The sequence below is a fragment of the Lycorma delicatula genome, chromosome 5 (genome assembly GCF_047948215.1).
Source record: "Lycorma delicatula isolate Av1 chromosome 5, ASM4794821v1, whole genome shotgun sequence".
NCBI classification, from domain to species: domain Eukaryota; kingdom Metazoa; phylum Arthropoda; class Insecta; order Hemiptera; family Fulgoridae; genus Lycorma; species Lycorma delicatula.
In genome coordinates this window covers 79,229,144-79,250,957 of record NC_134459.1, presented here as the reverse complement: position 1 = coordinate 79,250,957, position 21,814 = coordinate 79,229,144, and the positions used below count along the sequence as shown (strand labels likewise).

At 29.8% G+C, this 21,814-nt stretch overlaps 1 protein-coding gene across 2 annotated transcripts in view; it reads right to left on the bottom strand.

The window, feature by feature from the left end:
- Positions 1–1,776: 1,776 nt before the first annotated feature.
- The window catches only part of Rat1 (5'-3' exoribonuclease 2 Rat1), a 118,353-nt gene continuing 98,315 nt past the window's right edge, over positions 1,777–21,814 (bottom strand). The window contains exons 20-22 of one of the 2 annotated variants that reach the window (XM_075366434.1): positions 10,132–10,354; positions 3,922–4,159; positions 1,777–2,036 (exon numbers count right to left, since the gene is read on the bottom strand). In XM_075366434.1, the coding sequence (XP_075222549.1) occupies positions 1,980–2,036; positions 3,922–4,159; positions 10,132–10,354 (518 nt within the window). In that variant the 3' untranslated portion in view covers positions 1,777–1,979. The remainder of the gene's footprint in view (positions 2,037–3,921; positions 4,160–10,131; positions 10,355–21,814) is intronic. The other variant, XM_075366435.1, reaches the window with a different exon arrangement.

Here is a 21,814-nt window from a genome sequence, read left to right as displayed (position 1 = left end):
AATGACAAGCTTGCAAGCTCCAACCATTAAAGCAAAGTTCATGTTACTGAAAGAAGTAAACTACTGTTAACTAGAAGATCTGAGAACAGTAAGACGACCTTGCTCTTTTTTATGCATTAAACAAATTTAATTGTACCAAAAAATGAATTAATAAAGTAAAAATAAAAATAAAAAGTATTACTGAAGTTGATTATAACTGATTAAGGAAAGTTTAAGTGGTGTCATAAATAATCTTACTGTATAAAAATATAATGCACAACAATTTTAGGAGTAAAGGGCATCACTGACTGCTGGGGAGGTTTATAATGCAATTTTTTTTTTATTAAAAAAAATGAGGTGTGTGATGACTAAATGGTAAAAAAGTTTATAGAAAATGAATAAATGACATTGTACAAAGAAAGATAAAATGCTATACAATGGCATCAAACAAAGACTCAAATAAAAACATAAGGCTTAAAAATGAAAAAATATAAAGATTGAAGTGTCTTTATGTAAAGAAGTAGAATGGAATTATGGGTGACATCAGGAACATGTTACATTAGAAATGAAAGGGGGACAACAAAAAGCTGATTGCTTGACAATGAAAACTTACTGATGTATAAAAAATACCTACTAGGCACCACCATTTTGAAACAGAAATTGTATGAAAAATCACTACACATATGCCATTCTACTTTTCTTTCTTTCTTTCTTTTTCCTGTTCAGCCTCCGGTAACTACCGTTCAGATGGTACTTCAGAGGATGAATGAGGATGATATGTATGAGTGCAAATGAAGTGTAGTCTACAGTCTCAGTTCGACCATTCCTGAGATGTGTGGTTAATTAAAACCCAACCACCAAAGAACACCGGTATCCACGATCTAGTATTCAAATCCGTGTAAAAATAACTGACTTTACTAGGACTTGAAAGCTGGAACTCTCAATTTCCAAATCAGGTGATTTGGGAAGATGCGTTTCACCACTAGACCAACCCGGCAGGTATGCCATTCTACCTAAGAACAAGAAACCTGCATACAAGAACTGAAAAATTTTAAAGCATATTAGGCTGTAACTGTACCATAAACACAAAATAGCAAAAGGTCTAGTCAAAAAAACAATATTACTTTGCTTGTTCTATTGTCTATAAGTAACAGAAATTACGTAATGTAATTCTGTAACATACATTAGGAGAAAATAATTAAATACCTAAAGTTAACCACTTGTAGTAAAGTGGTCATGCAGGTGTCTTCTAAAAAATGTTGTACATAAAATACTTGATAACAAATAAATGAAATTAAATGTAACACATTACATCATTTTATAAACTGTGAAAATAACTTCTGCAAACCAAAACAGAGATAGTGTGCATCATAATTTCTCCACTACAATATACATTACAGCATGATAAAAGTGCATTATTTCTGTATGTAGCTAAATAATATACATTTCCGACTTACCCCTGCAATTTAACAGACTCCCCTCTCCTACTGTATGTTGATGATTGAAGCAGAACTAAATACAAGTAGATTGTAAATTTTAATTACGTGTTTGGCAAATTAATTAAAACCATATTTAATGAATAGATAAAAATAACAAATCTTAAGTGATCTGGCAGCATATTAAAAGTAAGTGGACCACGATACAACCTGAAAAAGTTGTCCAAAAAATTATCCAGTCTTATTTTTCAGTAACTTTACGATTAACATTAATCTACATGCATAATATAAATAGATAATTATAAACAATATAATTCACAATGCAGGAAGAAATTATGTATAAACATAAAAAAATAATCTATTTACATTTATATAAAAATTTTATTCACTCTCGTCACTAAACAATTTAAGTTGAAAGAAAACTTATTTTAAATTATATATAAACATAAATTCTTTTTTATCTATTTATTTATGCTCAATTAATTATAGTATTATTTAATCCATTGAATTAAATTACTGACAGCAAGTAAACAAATGTCATATGAATAATAACTTATACTGAACTTAACGCCGATAACCAGCCCATGATCCGCCTTGTGAATTATGACGAGAATTACCACCCTTCAACAAAAATCAAAACATATAACTGTAACAAACAACTTGAAAAGTTAAACAATAATATATTCAATTTAAATTTTAATAAAAAGTATTTTCCAAATTCTCTGTGAAATAAAAAAAAAAATCAAATGCTTTTTAACGTGAAATGTAAAGGAAGTAAATTTCCTAACTTGGGAAGCCAGAAAATTATCTTCCAACACCTATAAGAAGACATACTTAACTTATAACAAGAATAACAGAGAGAATTAATAAGCTAGCAATTTGAATATAACTAAAAACTTTAAAAACCGCAAAATATTAAAAATACAGGAAACAAGGTACAGTAGAGTTCTGATAACACTGAACACTGGTTTTAAACATTTTATAAATACCAACTAAATTCAATCAGTCTATAAAAGTTACACTAATAAACTGAAAAATAATTCAGATTACAAATACCATGCGATAATGACTGCTTAATGAAGATAATCAGCTACACCTAATAACTTTTTAAAATATACAATAGTAGTTTTTACTAGCTACTGTTCATATAAGCCATCATATACAATGTCCATAAGCAATATAAATTTGTTATAAATCACAAATCCTGGTATTTCTGATTGGCTGTTGAAAATGTACTGGTTTTAACAAAAATATGATAAATGAGCAGTAAGCACCAACAATCTCTAATCTTGTTTTACATACCAGACTGTTAACCTTTCTTTTTCATTGCTGTTAAAGTAATGGTTGTTTTTTTTGTATTGTTAACGATTACGTTTTAGTAGAGAGCTTTTATAACATATTTCTGTAGTAAATCCAAATCAAATTGAGTAGGATGCTCACCAAAAGTGATTTTTTGTATTACAATATGCAATCTTCCTTTATATAAAGGGTTAACTTGAGTAAATTACAAATGTTTTTCCATTCCCCTAAGAAAGAATTTGACTTACTGTATTCGTATGCTAGTCTGCAAAAGACTGTGTCATAATCAGTACACAGTAAGTGCTACTTTAATCGCTAACAACTTATCTGAAGAAGTAGTATAGACATGTACGTAATATTTATGTAGATATTAAGAAATTGCATCCTGTCTGCAGAATTTAATAATTTTATTAAAATTAACTAAAAAATTTTTTGACTTTATTACTGCTCTTTCTTTTTTGTGATCTCTGTTGATCACTTCTGCAGAGAGTTGTTTTTCAAAATTGATTTTTTTTATAACAAATTAAAAAAATATATATGTGAAAATTAATATTATCTTTATGTTTAAAAATCTTCATATAAAATAAAAAAATTAAATCTTAAAACAGGTTTTGATTCATCAGGAACATATCAATATATTAACAGTACGTGAAATAAATTGAACACTTTAATAATTATTTGGCTATAAATGTTTTTTGTTAGAAATAAAAACTCTTCTTAACATAATAAACAAAACATATGTTAAGGTGGCATATTCTGTTTATCCTTTTTTCTGCCAACAGTTATTACAATTAAACAAATAATTATTCAGAACCTTATGAACTTCTTGCGCTTTTTTGTATTTTCATTTTCCCTTCCTATACATTAATAAAGGTTTAATCCAGAAAGACAAAGTACATGGCTAAAAAAATAGTGACAAAAATCATCCAATCTTATACATGAAAAATTACAAGACTGATATTTAAAAACCAAGATTAGGAATAAGTCAAGTGGGCTAAGTAATTTGCAAACCATAAAAAAGAACAAACAAGTATAGCAAAGTGCAAATATTAAGATGGTTTAGTAATTTTCTTTTAAAAGTATGAAAATGTAGTATATACAAAGAAATAACAAAAATAAAAAGGAGAGTGGTAAACAATAAGTACTTTGTGATTATTAATATTTTCTGATAAAATAGAAAATAAACTATTAAGTAATCATCTGTTACCTGAAGAGACGAATAACGACTCTGACTAGGGTTCCGACTGTAATTTCGATCAACAGGACTATTGTCATTCCGATTAGAATCTCTCTGATTACTCATGGCGCTACGGTATTCAGCCCAACTGTTAATGTTTCGATCATTATTTATATTCCTGATATTTCTATCATTATCTCTGTTACTTGTACTTTCCCAGCGACTGTTATTACCATTGTTGCGGTTGTAGTTATTATTTCTTGAACTGCTAAAAAAAAGTAAATTACAAACCATTGAACACATTTACACATTAAACACATTTATTCATTACTTAATTGTAATGAACATATTGAAAAATTTTATTTAGGTGTTTAAAATATGAGAAGGGTATAAATTACCACCATAAACGATTATGAAATTCTATGTTTTCATAACTGTTATTTGCTTACAATACTCTTAACAAAACAAACTTAAAAAATACTCTAATTTTACATTTATTTAATTTAATTATTTTAATTAATTTTAAATTGTAAATTACAATTAAAATTAAAAATTGCATTTATACAAAATATGAAGTCATTAATAAAAAATTAAATTAAAAGTCAAAATTAAAATTAATCATAAAAATAAGATATAAATCGATGTAGAGTAGCTTAGTCTAAATTGATTTCAAAATACGTATTTAATAAAAAATTTAATTAAAGTCAAAATTAATAATAAAAATACGTATTTTGAAATCAATGTAGACTAGTTAGTCTACATCGATTTCTATTTTATTTTTATTATTAATTTTAATTTTGACTTTTAATTAAATTTTTTATTAATGACTTCATATTTGTATATGTACAATTTAAAATTTTTGAATATAAAAAAAATTTAGTTTTATTTCTGTTTTGAATTAATTGGAAAATGATATTTTAACAATTTAGATCTCAAATTTAATTTTAATGTATAATTTGCAATGAGAGATTTGAAAAATTATAGAGCAACTGATGATGCGAGGTAATTGCAAAAGCACTGTTGCTTGGATTATAGAATAACGTAGACGTCATCCTATTTTATTTTATTAATTCTGTACTAGGGTTGATTGGATTAATATAATTTGTATAATGCAGAGGAATATGATTCCAGAAAGAATCAATTTTAGAAAAATATATATGTGTATACCATTGAACTGGTGGTACTATATCATTCAAGATATAGTACATTTTCATTTTCATCTGTTATATTTTTGTACACTCTAATATAAATAGCACGTTCACATAATATACAAAGGTAGTGTTGTGTATGAATATGAATATAATGAGTTGTTTTCTTTGGAAAAGTTAAAAGTTACATTAACTTGTTTCATTACAAGATCTGTCAAAAGTCCTTCATATTATTGTACTTACTTGTAGGGCTGAATATAAATTACAATTTATGGGTTAGAATGCTGCAACAATATATTTAGATCAGTGGAGAAGGGAACGGAAGTTTCATTCCTTATTCTATACGTCTGGTGCAGAATGCTCAGGATGAACATCACCATATTTTTGGGAGAGGATTTATCTCACATCAAGTAGCCTATAACCATTAGAATTATGGAACCTATCACATATGCATGTATTAGTCATCATTTTAAGGGCAACTTATTGTTGATTTTTATTCAGTAATTTTTTTCTAAATGGGTTTATTGAAAAATCTTTTTTATAAAAATAAATCCATGTTTATGCATGTGATTTTTATGCCAAATAAGACATGGTCAAAATAGCATTAAAAATAAAAATATGCTACAATGAAATTATGACACGCTATATGTGGTTAATATGTACACTAAAATGCTTATGTGCTAAAAAGTAATAAAATGATAAATATTTATCTAATACATGCAATATAATAGACATCAGAAAAATGATAGTGGAAATATAAATATGAAAACTTGAAAAACTAACCAAAACCAGAAGAATGCGGAAAGTAATTACTGTACAGGTCAGTAAATCTTAATTAGTTTTTGCATCAAAATTACGGATTTATAGGATTTTAAACCTATTTTTTTCCTGATTATTCAAAATCACCCTGTTCCCAACATAGTAGGATATTAATGATAATGAGCGATAACTCCTCATCACCACAATAAATTATTATCACAAATAAACAATAAGACGAGACTTCACATTTTTCACACAGTGCAATCTAAGACATATCTCATAACTAAAGATAAACCAGCTTACATATTAAACTAACAAATATTAAATAAACAGCTGACTGGTGATAAAAAAAAAATCTGATATAAACACGACATGACTTCCTTGTACGCCTATTAGATTACATCCACACATTTTTAAAAGTACAAGTACAATGTTATTCTACTAATAACTCCTGATTTAAAAAAAAAATTATTGTTATTACTGAATTATTATTTATTGTAATTTCTTTTTTTACAATCAAGAGGTTAATAATTATTCATAAATCAATATATTTAAATTTAAAAAAATAAAGTTAAAAAAAAAGAAAAATTAAAAAAGGTAGAAGATGTTGCAAACCAAAATAAATAAGAAGAAAATGTTGCAAACAAAGAAAGAATAAACACATTAAGAGACGATGATAAATATATAAAGAGGAAGAAAATGTTAAGACCAAGGAAAGCATAGAAAGATTAAGTGGATTGAATCTTAAAACTAAAATCCTTAAAACTAGAGAACATGTACACAAACTACGATCTGATTTAAATGATTGGCAACAAAAAATGAATAAACAAAATGATAATCAACTCCGACTCAGGAAGAATATTGTCTGACAATATCAGAGTAATGAACTAAAAGAGAAGAAGTTTTTGCAATTTATTACAGACCAGGCATGTATGCCTCAGTGTATATGTTGTTCTTGTGAGGATCTATTTTTCCGTTACTCTGTAGTTAACTTTAATGTAGATAAAATTAAATAGAAATTCCAGAATAATAAATGAAATTAAACAGAAATTAAACTAGAAAATCCATAAATAATACGATTAATTATAATTTTCAATTAATAATTAATAATTATATTAATAATTTGATTCATCAAATCTATTACATATACACTTATGTAATAATGCCCATTAAATTACATAAAATTTTATTTCACTAATAACTTCTGATTTTTTCATACTTTTTTTATTGTTCTTATTGAACAATTTATATAATTTTTTTTTACAATCACAGGTTAATAATTATTAATAAATCAATATATTTAAATTAAAAAAAAAAGTTAAAAAAGAAATGGGGATGAAGTCTGATTCGAACCGATGTTTGAATTGTCAAACGCTGACAACCTCAGTACATCAGCACCTCACATATTTAAATCTATTAAAGTAATGTGACTTCTTCAACTGAAGTCCTACAGCATTACTGAAATATTAATTAGTAAAGTTCCACTATTTTGCTTTGCATTTTCTTTCACTGTATTTGGCCCATAACTATTAGTTTTTTCTGTACACAGAGAACAGTATTTTTATAATATGCTCCTGGATTGTAAATTTTTATGAAAAATGATTTTTATTTTTAAATGTTATAAAATCCAGTAATTAAGAGCATTCTAAACATAGGTAAGTTAATTTAAAAATTCTCAATAAAAAAATTTAACAAAATTGTTTTCTCAGATTTCTATGGCGTAGAACTTGTTAAAAAAAATGAAGAAAAAAATCAACTTTTACCACTCACATTTTTCTTTCTAACCTAAGAAATACTGATTAAAAAAATAATAATTTATTTCATAAATGATTTTTTTCATTCCATAATACTCCACTAATATAATAAATTAAATAATTCACGTTCATATTTAAACCTGTTAAAAAAAAGTCTACTTAGCCAAGCATTTTTAGATTTATACTTCTTTAAAGGGCTGTTAAGATAGTAGTCTATAAATTGAAACAGGAATGCAAATTATATTTTGATAATTAGTCATATAGAATAGAGAATACAATGTTATGGGTGGGAGGGGGTTGGCTGGAAGCCAATCATTAGATGAAGGGTGTGAGTTTAAATAAGAAGGGTGCACACCAAAACCATCATCATCAGCACCATCTCACAAATCGTTTCTTTATTTAGTAGGATAGAGAGAGAAAGAAGGGGATTCAGGGGTCAGTTTGGGCCACAGCCTTAAGTAAGTGTTCACCAATCTGCTTTAACTATACATCCACCCCCCCCCCCCAGGGTTGGAAGACCCTATAGACCCAAAGACCCCTCCTCTACTCTTAGCACTAACTAGGCAGGTTATTGATGCTGGCAAATTGAATCAAATCGGGGTCTGGTACACTGCCTCTATTACTCCCTCTCTCTCAAAAACACAGACACACACACTTACGTGATGTGTGTATATGCACACATGGATATACACAACACTGTTTCTCTCACTATTTCATTAATTAATCTTCCCTAATGGCCAACACATATCTGACTACTTTTATGTCTTTGACAAATCACATCAGCATAAACACAATCAGCAGAACTCAACATTAATTATAGGCCAACTTATAAATAGTTATATTAAAAATAAATGAAAAAATGTTCTAAAAATAAAAATAAAAAATTATGCAAGACACAGTATGTATTCATAGATTTATTATTATAACATACTACATTAAAGTTATTATCTAAGAAACATCTACCAAGAATAAAGCAACAGATTCTTAACTTACATCCACTATGCAAAAAAATAGATATAATTCATTCTTTTAATGGACACCTAACTAATATCATCAAAAACATAAATAAGTAGAAAATCTTACGTATGTATGTCAAGTGACAGTTGTGAGCAACCTAAAATGAAAAACAAATCGCTTTGAAAAATGCCCTGTAGCTACTTTAAGGAATAACTAGTGTTCTATATCAAATTTAGTAAGCAAAGTGAGAAATGAAAATGTTCCCATTTGTAGCTTCCCTGTGATGAATGTACTCTTGCATGCAATCAACTTAAGGGTATCAAAAGACATAAGGGGGTGACATTAAACTCTATATGTGATTAAACCTTTATGTTGTTCTTAACACGGAATGGCATATAATAAATTATTAATCTTTCAGAAGGGAACATTGATTGGTGTCTCTTGTAACTACGATCCTTTTTACACGTGTTTCAACTATAAGAAAGACATATTGTAAACAACAAATGAAATACAGCCCTTTCTGAGAAAAAGGAATTGGTGAATTTTCAGTCAAATCACAATTTATTTAATAAATTGTGATTTGCATTTATCAGCATTTGTACTCTCTACTGACTTCAAATTATATTTTTATAAATAAAATGCAGGTAGGAGAATAAAAACTTTTTTTGATTACAAAATACAGTATTTAAAAAAAAGTTTAGATGAAAATTACATGACAATAACAAATTTGTGACCACTATATTAAAAAATAAATTTTGAAAAGCAGAAAGTTACTAGAATCTAGTATCCATAAATTGCATAATCAGGTAACTTTAATAATTTTCAACCAATTGTTATAATTGTAAAATAAGAACAACTGTATTACTAATAATACATTCTAATATTTAAATAATGCACAGTATAATAATTTTATTGTTAACAAAACTGTTTTAATAAAACGTGTATTCTTTTCTTTACCCAACAATTCCACAGTACTAGAAACTAGTTAGACAATAGAATCTTAAAAATAAAAGGATGTGGCGTAGATATGATGCCAAAATCAAAATTACATTTAATAAAAAAATGTGATCAACAGTTGATAAATATCAACCTCAGCAGTTGATGTTCTTAGTTTTAATTTCAGATTGCTCATCACTCCATTCTTTTCATAATACATCCAAAAATTGCATCACTATCAACAGTCACAATTCGCCATAACATTCACATAGTAAACAAACAACTTTTCTGTTTTTCCAGCTGTTGAAAAAATATTTCTCTCAAATTAGTTTTTGCAACTAACACATTCTAATGGCATTTACATATACTGAAATTAAAAGGTTTTCAGAGATGAAATATTATGGTAGAATTCATTTCACCCTTCTATTAAATCATTTACTTTTATCCTTAAGATCTCTCTTGTTTTCTAAAATTATAAAATAGGAAACGACCTTTGCCATTTTTCACTAAATCACTGCTTGTATAACATTTCGTCTTTGACACTCAAAGTATTAAAACAAAACAACTGATGTAGACACTGATCTCTCCCAATTTAACACTATTCAATAAGTTCAATCTGCCCACAGATAAAATTATTTTCAAAATATTGATTAAATAACAACCAAATAAAAAATTAAGATTCAAACCTGTTATTATCATAATCAACAGTCCTGTGTCTAATCGGCTGCGATGTTGGATTGGTCTGTTGATAACCAGTCCACCCTCCTCTGCTGCTGGAACCATAATTATATCCTCCACGGTTCTGATCTTGCCTCTGATATTGAGACTGAGAATGCGACTGATATCCAGATCCAGATGTACCTCCACGACTCCATCTTCCACCACTATTATTTCTAGGACCAGAAGTACCTAAAACAAAATTAATAAACCAAAGATGTAGAAATGTAAATGAATGTACTATTATCCATCGAATATAAAATAACATAAATAAGAATAACACCATTCACGTAACATAAAATTCAAGAATTAAATCCATTCATTAGTTGTTATACAATAAATATTATCAGCAGCGAGAACATCTGACTGTAAAACATACACGCATCCAAAAAGCAGAAACATTAGCGATGCAATAAAGTGGGGTTTAATTTTGAATAAAATAGATAAATTTTTAAGACAATTTGAATCCAGATTCTGCAACATTACAACTATTAATACGGTTGATTGACAATGATGTAGATAATGAAGCAGCAGATGGGTTAATATCTAACATTTACAAAATACTCATTCGTTTCTTACACTTTTTGCTAATCTGGATTGACTGCTCTGATCCAGATTAGATCCATTTTCCAATAAATATCATTGTCAAATCTAAGCATTACGCTAACTGAAAATGGATTTTTTAGCACATTCTGTAAGCTGTAAATAATTTATGCTTACCTTATATCCTTTTATTTACTAAGATTACTTTCAAAGTTGTTCCTGAAGTTGGAGAATCATTAGGTAGTATAGAAATATAATTTTGTTACAGATTTCTAACATTTAAAATTATTTTTATAATCAGTGATACTATGTTTATATTGTAGTAGATGGTCAGCCATGTTAGATACACAACTTTTTTTCCTTTTGTAGGCGTTTTAATGTTCCGTGAGTCCTCTTTTTCTGTTAGTTTTACCAATATAAATTTTAATACATTCATTTTAATATGCAACATTTTTTTGCATATTCCACTTAAAATTTCTCCATCATTTTTATTATTTATTTCTTATCATAAACTTCAATGATTTTTTCTATTATTTTATTTGTATAATTGTATTGTAAGAAAAAATTGTTAATAAGCTCTTTATTATTTTCTTGTTGTAATTTTGTAAAATTATTATGGCATTTAAGTTTTTATTTTATATATATATATCTTTTCTATAATTCCAACATTAAAACCGTTAAATACTACTATTTTTTTTTTTATTCTATCCATTTTCTTCTTGAGTTTGTTTTCACTGTTTTTTGTGTATTGTAAAGCTCTAAAAATCAGGGTTTTTATATACACCAATTTTTTGTACCATGTTTGATTAGAATTTACATGTATTGTGGTGTTATTCACTGTGGGTTTTCTATAAAAAGTTCTTTCTATAATGTTGTTTTTGTTTATTTCAATTTCTATATCTAAAAATGTATTTTTCTGTTCTCTTCCATTTCATATGTAAATTTTAAATTATCATTATAATTGTTGGGTTTATTCAAAATTATTAAATGTTAGTTATTTATAACTGGATTATATATAACTAATATATCGCCTACATATCTTATCCATAACAGCACTTTGTATGTACTTAATATACTATGAATTATAATATTTTCAAAATGTAATATAAAAATCTTAGACATAATTGCAGAGATAGATAAACCCATGGGTAAACCTTTTGTTTGTAACATTTGTTCTCATATTTGAAATAGTTTTGGAAACAAATATTTCATACAATTGTGGTCATTGCATTCGTATATTCTGGTGTTACTTTCAAATTGTTTTTTATTGTTTTATAGTGTATATAATATATACATATATAGTCATATTATTAGCAAAATATATAATAACTGATTACTCCCACCAGTGAACAAGGGTTGTTTTGTCCTTCTGCCAGTCAGTGTCAATTATCAATATTATATTGTCAATGTTATTTATAACTTACTTTAGCAAATGTTTAAATGAAAAACATGTGTATAAGTATGTTAAGTATGTGTGTGTGTGTGTGTGTGTGTGTGTGAGTGTGTGTATGTGTTTAAGTATGTTCATGTGTAAAGTATGAGTACACTTCCTTTGTATTGTTATTGTATCTTTCGTATGCTATTGCACTCTCTATATTTATATTAAAACGTTTTGGGATTTAATAAATTAATTAACAGTTTAATTCAACATCCTATTATAGTTTTTTACTTTCTAAAGAGGCACTTGTTTTCCTTTCAAGGTTTAACTTAAAGCTAACAAATTTTACTAAAAAAAAATTTCTTAACTTATAATCTAAAATTTCTACCTGTGAAATAAAATATTTATTTATTTTAAGAGGATGATGGATATCTACACATACACAGTATCTCTAATAGATAGGTATGACCAAAATTAAGAGTAAAATCTTGTTCACTTTTTTTCTTTTGTGAGCCAATGGTCTTAGAAATTTTTTTTTTGAAAATTTCAAGGATGTTCTGAATAAGTTTCTTTTGCTATCAGTAAATTTAAACAATCATTCCTTTACTTCATACTACTGTAAAAATTATGTATATTATTTTCTTATTAAATTAACACAGATGCATATACTGATGAGTAAAGCGAAAATTAATTAACTAAAAGAAAAAAAAATTAGTTGCAATAAGGAAAAGTTAATTTGTTAGAAAAATTATATACTACCACATTAAAAGAAAAACTGATCAGAATGAAAAAAAATAGTTTAATGTTAGGAAAAAGCTTTCAAATAGAAAGTTCAATAACTAAAAGAAGTTAGTAAAACGATCTTACTTTTAAAATACACAATGATGGTATGAGTAACAGCTAATATGAATAACTGAATAAAATAGTTTAAAAAAAACTGTATTTTTATTATTTTTTCAAGTTCACAAACTACATTTTCCTAAATATAAAAAGAAAATTTAGGTGGATAATTCTGATTACAATAACCAGTTTTACACTATTTAATTACAAACTGGTATGTATAAACAAAGGAGGTATTGAAATATTACTATGGTTTTTTTTTAATTACTTAAACAATTTTCAAAAATTCCTGCAACTTAAATAATTATGCGCTGTGAAACAATACGACTTCAAAGGTAACAACTATAAAATTTTGTAAACTTTTCCTCTCATCGAAATTAATAGATAATTTAAGGTTTGATGGAACGTAGCAACGGCGAGCGATGATGAGACAAAAGGCTACCGAACACAAGGGGACTGCAGCCGGAAAGTTATTCTAAACAAGAATAATGCAATAATAATTTAGGGGGGGTTTTATATATATATATATATATATATATACATGAAGGGAAGAGGTGAAACGGAAAGAGAAGGTGAGGTGATGTTGCTAGGCAACGAGTGGGCTGCTTTGGTGCGGTGGAGCGAGCGGTAGTGGCTGGCGGCGTCGCCTAGGCAACCTGGTGGCTGTGGACAAATCGTGGGGCAAGCCACTCGAGCGGGTCAAGAGCCCTTATCAGCGGGTCCGACCCTCTCTCGCTCCCTCGCTTACTCGCTCACTACTTTTTCATCTGGATATTCTTTTCAGAAAATGAACACTGGGGGTAACAACGGAACGGCACCCCCGCGCGAGCAAGTACCACGTCGGTAACGAAACGTTACGGGGAAACGGTCCCGGTATCCGAGAGAAAGAAAAATACAGAGACGGAAAACGAAAGGGGGAGGGAGGGAGAGAGAAAGAGACGCTATTATTAATAATTCCATACAGGGACCGAAATAAATCCCTATTAACCTCCCGCCTAAACCCACTTACAACGCCGTGTAACGGTCCGAAGTCGGAAAGCTCGACGACGTATCACACGGTAGTATATTCTTCTAATAAATACTAAAAACGGATGACCGACCGATAAGAAGAAGAAAAGCCGACAGAAGAATAAAACATACTTTAGTACTGCCACTACTACTTATAAAACACTCTTATTAACATTTCTTTCTTTAAGTGCTCGACGACTTCAAAGAAACTGCAACTGCACTACTTAAAATAAAAAAAAACCATTTCTTTTGTAAGCCGATACTTCCCACAGTTACAATCATCTTACAATTGAAACACCATTGAAAATCGTTTTATAAAAATACTTTCGCTTTCTCTGACACTTCACCCTTGTATTAAAAATAAGGTAAAAAAGAAATAAATGACTGTAAATAAAAATGCGAGAGTTTTTAACAAGCATTTCATACTGATAAGTATCTTTCATAAAATAACTTTCACAAGACAGTTACAGGAATTAATAAAAAAAAGAAGAAATAATATAAAAATAATCCTTTTACAATTAACTAAACTGAAAAAAAGGCACCTCTACTTTTTAGCTTTACGAGAATCCTTACGACGATATCATGAGTATGTCTCTATGTTTGTTCTACAGAAATTGTAACTGAAGTACTTAAACTATAGATTTAAAATCAAAATTTAGTACAAAAGTACTAAAATAATTTTGAAATTTTCTGTCAGAGCAAAAAATATGTCAACTAATATTTATTTCGAAAGATAATTCTACAACAGATAACTATAATTCATCTTTATAAAACAAATTCAAAGTATTTTTTTAAGACTTCTACAACTCATTTACCCCAAAAGCGAACACATATATAATCTAAATGATAAGAAGTGTATTGTGGCGGAGTGGTAGCGTCTCAGCCTTTTATCCGGAAGTCTAGGGTTTGAATCTTGTTCAAGTATGTCATTTTTCATACGCTACAAATCTTCATTCTCATAGGGCAAAACGAGCAAAGAAAAAAAATAATAAAAAAAGTAACCATCCAATTTATAAAAAAAAAAAAAAATCAAACAAATTTAACGAAAAATGGAAAAAATACTATGCTGGAAATTGAAACGTAATCTAGTAAATATAGTTCATTTAAGAGACATATAAGAGTATTAAATTTGTACGATTTGTCACGAAAATCCAATTTTCATAATGAAGTAATAAGTCTATCACAAACTATTCTTTACCCCACACTTTTAATTTCAGCTACCAATATTAACAAGATAACCTATATAAAATTAAACAATTTTAAGAGTTAAAAATTAAATTTACCTTTTAAAATACAGCATTAATAAAAATACATACAGTGATGCATATCAATTACTATAAGTTATTAATAAAGAGAATTTTTTTTACTATAATATATAAATTCAGAACAGCTTTATTTTTCATTAGTTGCATTCACTATTTAATACGCATGCTCCTTTTAAAAAGAGGAGCTTTTAATTAAATATATTAGGCAGGTCAGTTTAAAAAAAAAAACAAACACAGCTAAGATAATGTACAATACAGAACACTGTAAAGCGAAGTAATTTATTTCTGATCGTAAATAATGTTTATAATTCTTATGGTTTATAATTCTTATGTTTCATAATTCTTTATCGCAACGAAGATAGTTAAAATCAACATTTTGAAAACGGATGAATAAATAAACTAATCTGAAACACTACTAACCCCAGATTCAATAGCGTACAATCGGCCGTGAGAAAAACAGTAAAATCATATCATCATCCGAATTTTTGTGCGGGAATACAATATATGACATACATACAGGGTATCCGATTCAAGAACGAATAAAGGTTTAGTTACACATTATCCGGCAGATAGCAGTTGCGTTAGACATTGCACACTTATGAGCCTGGACGTTAGTAACCTGGTATCGCCGCAAGAGAAAAAGCACAGTTCGTGTGCTGGTTCGCCGAAGTGACTGTTGTAAAAAGAAATTATACGCGAGTCTATCGTAGAAATTTTCCGATTGACAATGCATATGCAAGCGGTATGAAAGGTTTTTTTTTAACCGGAAGCGTTTTGATGGATATTCACGAGGTAGCCTAAAACATAAAGAGAATCCTACTGTCTTTCCTACGAAGTCCAAAACATTCGGTTTGCAGTGCTAGTCGCTAGCTAAACATTCCTAAACGGACTGAACATGAAGTTGATCGGAAATGATAGAAACGTCATACTTTTAAAACTGCAGCTACACCATGAAATTAAACCTAACGATAAGCCACAAAGAAATCAATCTGTAAAAACCATGTTAGATTTAATTTTTGCTGATGAAAACAACCTGCAGCGCATTTTATTTTCTAACGAAACAACATTTCATGCTCACGGACTCGTGAATCGCCATAATTGTCGAGTACGGGTCTCGACCCCCACGAATTGTCGAGTACGGATGAGAAAACCCCCACGAATCAGTAGAATTCATCCGCAACTATCAGATAGTGAATGTCTAGTGTGGTATCACGCTTATCGAATTTTTAGGCCATTTTTTTTTTACCATAAGCAGATTATTACGAGCATGGTGTATGCAGACATGAAAGAGAACTTTGTGTTTCCGCAGATTAAAAATACGGAGGGCCTAATTTTTCAATTCCACATTATGAAGAAACTAAAAAAAATTGTTTTGTGAAACACCCACCTTGAACTATTCCGGTAACCCAACAGGCGGGGTATTGGGACCCCGCTCAGGACAATCCCTGAGCGGCTTTACCTGCAGTCCTCAAAATTCCCTCGGACTTTATCGCGTTTCAGCACTTTCCGGGAAAAGCTGTCCCGCCTCAGCCCTAAACCTCCGGATTTTTCAGGCAGTGTTCCTTGTGCAGTTACACAAATGGCCACCCAGTAGTATCTCTCAACGCAGTACACCATCACTGCTAGCCTTATATTATTCCAAATTAATAACTTCTAGTTTAAATCATCACCGTATGCCATGTGCACAATTACAACATTCATTCACATTCAACATTACACTCTTGATAGTTGAACGGACTGTTCTCAACGAAAGATACCCACCCAGAAGGCGGGATAGGCAGAGAAGCTCTCATCGCTTGGCCACCGTGAAGACCGCTAAGATTTGAAACCGAAGGATTTACTCTTTTGGGGCAACGTAAAAGACAACATATCCTAAGAAAAATATAGTCACTTGACCACCTGCGCCGAAGAATAACCACAGCCGTGGAAACAATTCCGGCAGATACGTTCACTAGAATATGGAATGAGATCGGTTTGACGTATGCAAAGCAGACGTCAAACAGAGCTCATACTTAGTTATATTAAGAGGTAAAAAAACCTTTAGACTTTGTACTCCGAGGTAATAAAATACATATATTTGTAATTCTAAATTTAATTTGAAACTGCGACTTATAATGTAATATAACGTACTTTATTAATGCACCCTGAACGAAAAGTAATTTATAAATTAACGGAAATGCAAGCGTTATTAAGCATAGCAAAGGTATCAATTAATTATCTTCGTAGCTAAAATAAAACTTAAAAAAATTATCACTCCAACAACTCTTATCAGATAGAACAGTTTACAGAGTACTTAATAAACTATTCTGAAATGTAAAACAAACATTAAATTCAAGGGCCGATTTCGATGAATATGGAAATTGTGAAATTACAAATAATACCTAATATGAAAACATAAAAATAAAGCCAGCAATACAGATATTAAATCAACTATGCATAACGACTGAACGAGTAAATGTTCTTAAAATTAAAACATAATTTAATTAAACTACAAAATGCAGGGAACAAATATCATTACGTTATCAACTGCATCGTCCAATTAACAAACACACCGAGTTGGATAAACTTCAACCCGGATAAACTCATCAAAAATCAGCTGATTTCGAAGTCAGCCGAAATCATTTTTTCCCAGTTGAGAAATCAGTTTTCAGGTTAGAAACCTAAACCCATCGAGTCGGTCTAGTGGTGAACGCGTCTTCCCAAATCAGCTGTTTTGAAAGTCGAGAGTTCCAGCGTTCAAGTTCTAGTCAAGGCGGTTACTTTTATACGGATTTGAATACTAACTAGATCGTGGATACCGGGGTGTTCTTTGGTGGCTGGATTTCAATTAACCACACATCTCAGGAACGGTCGAAGTGAGACTGTACAAGACTACACTTCCATTTACAATCGTACATATATCATCCTCTGAAGTAATACCTGAACGGTAATTCCTGGAGGCTAAACAGGAAAACGAACAAAAAAGTTAGAAACCTTAAAGATAGTTGCCTTTATTCAGATTTGGATATTACATTGTGGATGCCGGTGTTGTTTGGTGGTTGGGTTTCATTTAACCACAAGTCTCAGATATGGTCTGCCTATCTGTACAAGATACCCCTCATTCGCTACACGTCAGAACATGGGTCCCGATTCCAAAAAGCTGCATAGGATATGTGGAAACTTCCGGTGTATTCATAAGAATAGATAAATAAAAGAAAGATGACCTATATAATTAATCAAAGATCACGGTGATTATTAATTGGTTATTATCATGGAGATTATTAATCAAAGATCACTTTGCAATTGGCGTTACAGAACAATTAACTCATCGTTTTAATTAACTCATCGTTTTAATTAACAATTAACTCAATTACTGTTACAGAACAATTAACTCATCTGGTCGTTTTCAAGGAAGGTGGATTGATTAGTCGGGGCGGTCCCATTTGTTGTCCTGCACGCTCCCCAGATCTGAACCCATTACACTATTATCTATGGGGACATAAAAAGTCTCTTGTTTATTCAACACCAATTGTCGATGTTCTTCAGTTGGAGGATAGAACTGTCCGCTTTTTTCAAACAATCAGGGAGCAGTCAGGAATTTCTGAGCGTGTACGTCAGTAATCAAACGTGTGGATTGTTGTTTAAGAATGAATGTAGGTCACAACAAAATTTCACATGCTCTTACAATTATTGTTAAAATATCCATAATATTGAATTCTTAGCAATTTTAATCAGAAAATTTGATTTAGTTATCAAGTGAGTCACAATAATGAAAAAATCAAGATAGCCCCCATACCGGTTGAGGCCTACCTTTTGTAATAACTCTGTTGTTTGTCGTCGGATTTTTACGGCTAAGGTGGCGTTTTGTTCACAAAAAAATGCTTCAAATTTTCATTAATATAACCCAACTTGTTGCATCTAATAATTCCTAAGGTATTTCAGATTGATAAATTGAAACGACCGCCATTTTGAAAATTGTAAACGAAGAATATTATTTTTCTTCCTATTAAAAAATGTTAATTTATAAAGTACAAACTCTTATTGCGTTATCTCCAACCATTCTTGAAAAATAACTTTTTACTTAAAAAAAAAAAATGGCGGACGGAAAGAAAAATATACATTTTCGGACCTTCATTCACTGGACTTTTTTTTTCAGTATGTTAAGTAGAATCACTTCCTCTAGTTTGGCCTCATCTTTTAAGAACACTCTGTATATATGTTTTTTTGTCCGCTCTACCGGACAAGTATCTTAACAGATTTTGACAACTTGGTGGGGTGATGTAAACCTATTTGGAATAGATTCTTATTGAATTTCAAGCAAATCGGTTCACAGGAACCAGAGTTTTAACCAAAAACGAGGGTTTTGAGTACATTTTCACCTTTTCTCGTTAAAAATTACAGGTATTGTGTAATAAACATGATTTTTAAAATTATGACAAAAATAATAAAAACAAAAAGGCAATAATAAAGTTATTTAAAATAAAAAACTAGTAAAAAATATTTTAGAAAAAGTTTGGTAAAATGTTCTTTCAATAAAAAATTTATGTACTGCAATCTAGCATATTTGATTTATACTTAAATGGGGCTATAGTATGTATGAAAGCATTAGTTTAACTTCATGATTTAATTGAGTTGTGACAAATGACGGAAAAGATCCTTTTTTCGACCTTCAATTGAGTGAAACTCAGAACTACTCAACCAATCTTCATCGAACCTTTACATGCCCAGCTTAAGATACACTATTACAGCATATCTAAATTTCAATGAAATTGATGTAGTTTTGAAGATTTTCGAGCCACAAAAGTTTATACGTAGGCCTCTCTCTCTCTCTCACTCTCTTCTATATATATATATATATATATATATATGATTAGTATTTTCGTACTCGTCATACGTCAAAACGTACAGAAGATTCATTATCACCTCCCAGACCCACCATAAGACCGAAAGTAATACCTTACTTTTAAGAATCGGTCAAACAGCGCAATTTCAAGTTTTAATCGTTTTGAACACATGATACTAACATATAACATGAAATACAAAAACACGGAAAGCAATATTATTTTCAAAAAACGTTACAGTAGTGCACAACATCCTTTCTTTCTTAAAACTGGAAATCCGTCTTTCTGAGACTTTTTTTTTTCTTAATGTTTTCATTTGTTTCAGCTTTGCTGCTTACTTATTCCATGGATTTTGGCGACTTCTTTTTGTTTATTAAAGGAAGTTCCTCTGTTCCTCTGACGGTACCAAAGTAGGTTTTCCATATATAGCTTAGATGAAACCCTTTATTTTTTTAAATTTATTTTATACTATTGATAATTGTCTCTGTGCAAATAAATAAAGTAGAACTAACGGACACACATAGGATATCTGAAATGAATGAATATCTTGTAATTCGCTAGTTTTACTTAATAATTATTTGTGTACTAGTTAAAAAAGGGATTAAAGCTACAGGAACGAAAGGGCTGGAAAACTAACAGCTTCAGAAAATACGTGTATTACGTAATATTTTTAAAATAAAGTAAATTGGTATTTACACTAAGAAGAATGCAGATACAGATGAATATCAATATTCAAATATATTTCTTAATACTCTAATCTAGTTTATACCGGACATTTTTTTTTTTATTTTTCAGAACTAATTTTGAACTCTAAAGACGAATTTCCATTATTTCAATTAAAATAAATAGTAATTTTTCTTTTGTTAATATTTTAATGAGGATATGTATACGGGCTTACGTAGTTTTATGCTGGAATTTATTGAAAATAGACATTATTTTGATTTCTTTATATGTATCAAAACTCCCCCGTGTCCCTCACAAGCTTAGCACGAATCGTTTCATACATATTTTAACACCGTCAGCGTCTCTGTAGTTATCGGGGTACAAACACTAATGAAAAACAAATGCATCCTTCACCCGACACAGTCGAATAAAATTTACCGGTGCTTGACACAACATAAAAAAGATAGATAAATAAAATAAAAACACGACAGTAGAATGATTTTAAGATATTTATAGAATAATTTTACGTGTAACTAGCAAAAACTGAGAGAAAACAAAATCTAGAGACGGTAGGAGGATACAGAGTTAAGAGGTACGAGGAAAGAAGGTTACGAAGCACTGGGAGGAGAGTATACAGAGAAGCCAAAGCGCAAAGGCGTGGCGGCAGCAGAACCAAGCAGCAGTCTCGCAATTAGTGAATACTGCCTCCTGCATCATTACGCAGCCACTAATTAAAACTCTGGTGGCGTCACGACGACTGTGATGATGATGATGATGATGATGATGATGATGGTGAACGACGATGACGATAATGATGTAGCTGACGATGATGCCGACTGCAGGGACCAAACTTCGTTTGGTTGTACAATATGCGAGAGCACGATCGTGCATTTGTTTACATCTTTCCGCCAACTTTAAGCTAACTTCACCCTTGTTTTCCCCGTAAAGATATAATCTAAATAATCTACTTCTTTATTTTAAACTAACCTGAAAAAGAAACTGAATCAAATATAACAATTTTTTTATGTGAAACTGAATTACTTTTCGTTTTAACGACTTTACAAGACAACAAATAGAAATTAAAAAAAACTGTACAATAATTTAATAAAGACCATTCAACTTTATTTTTATTAAT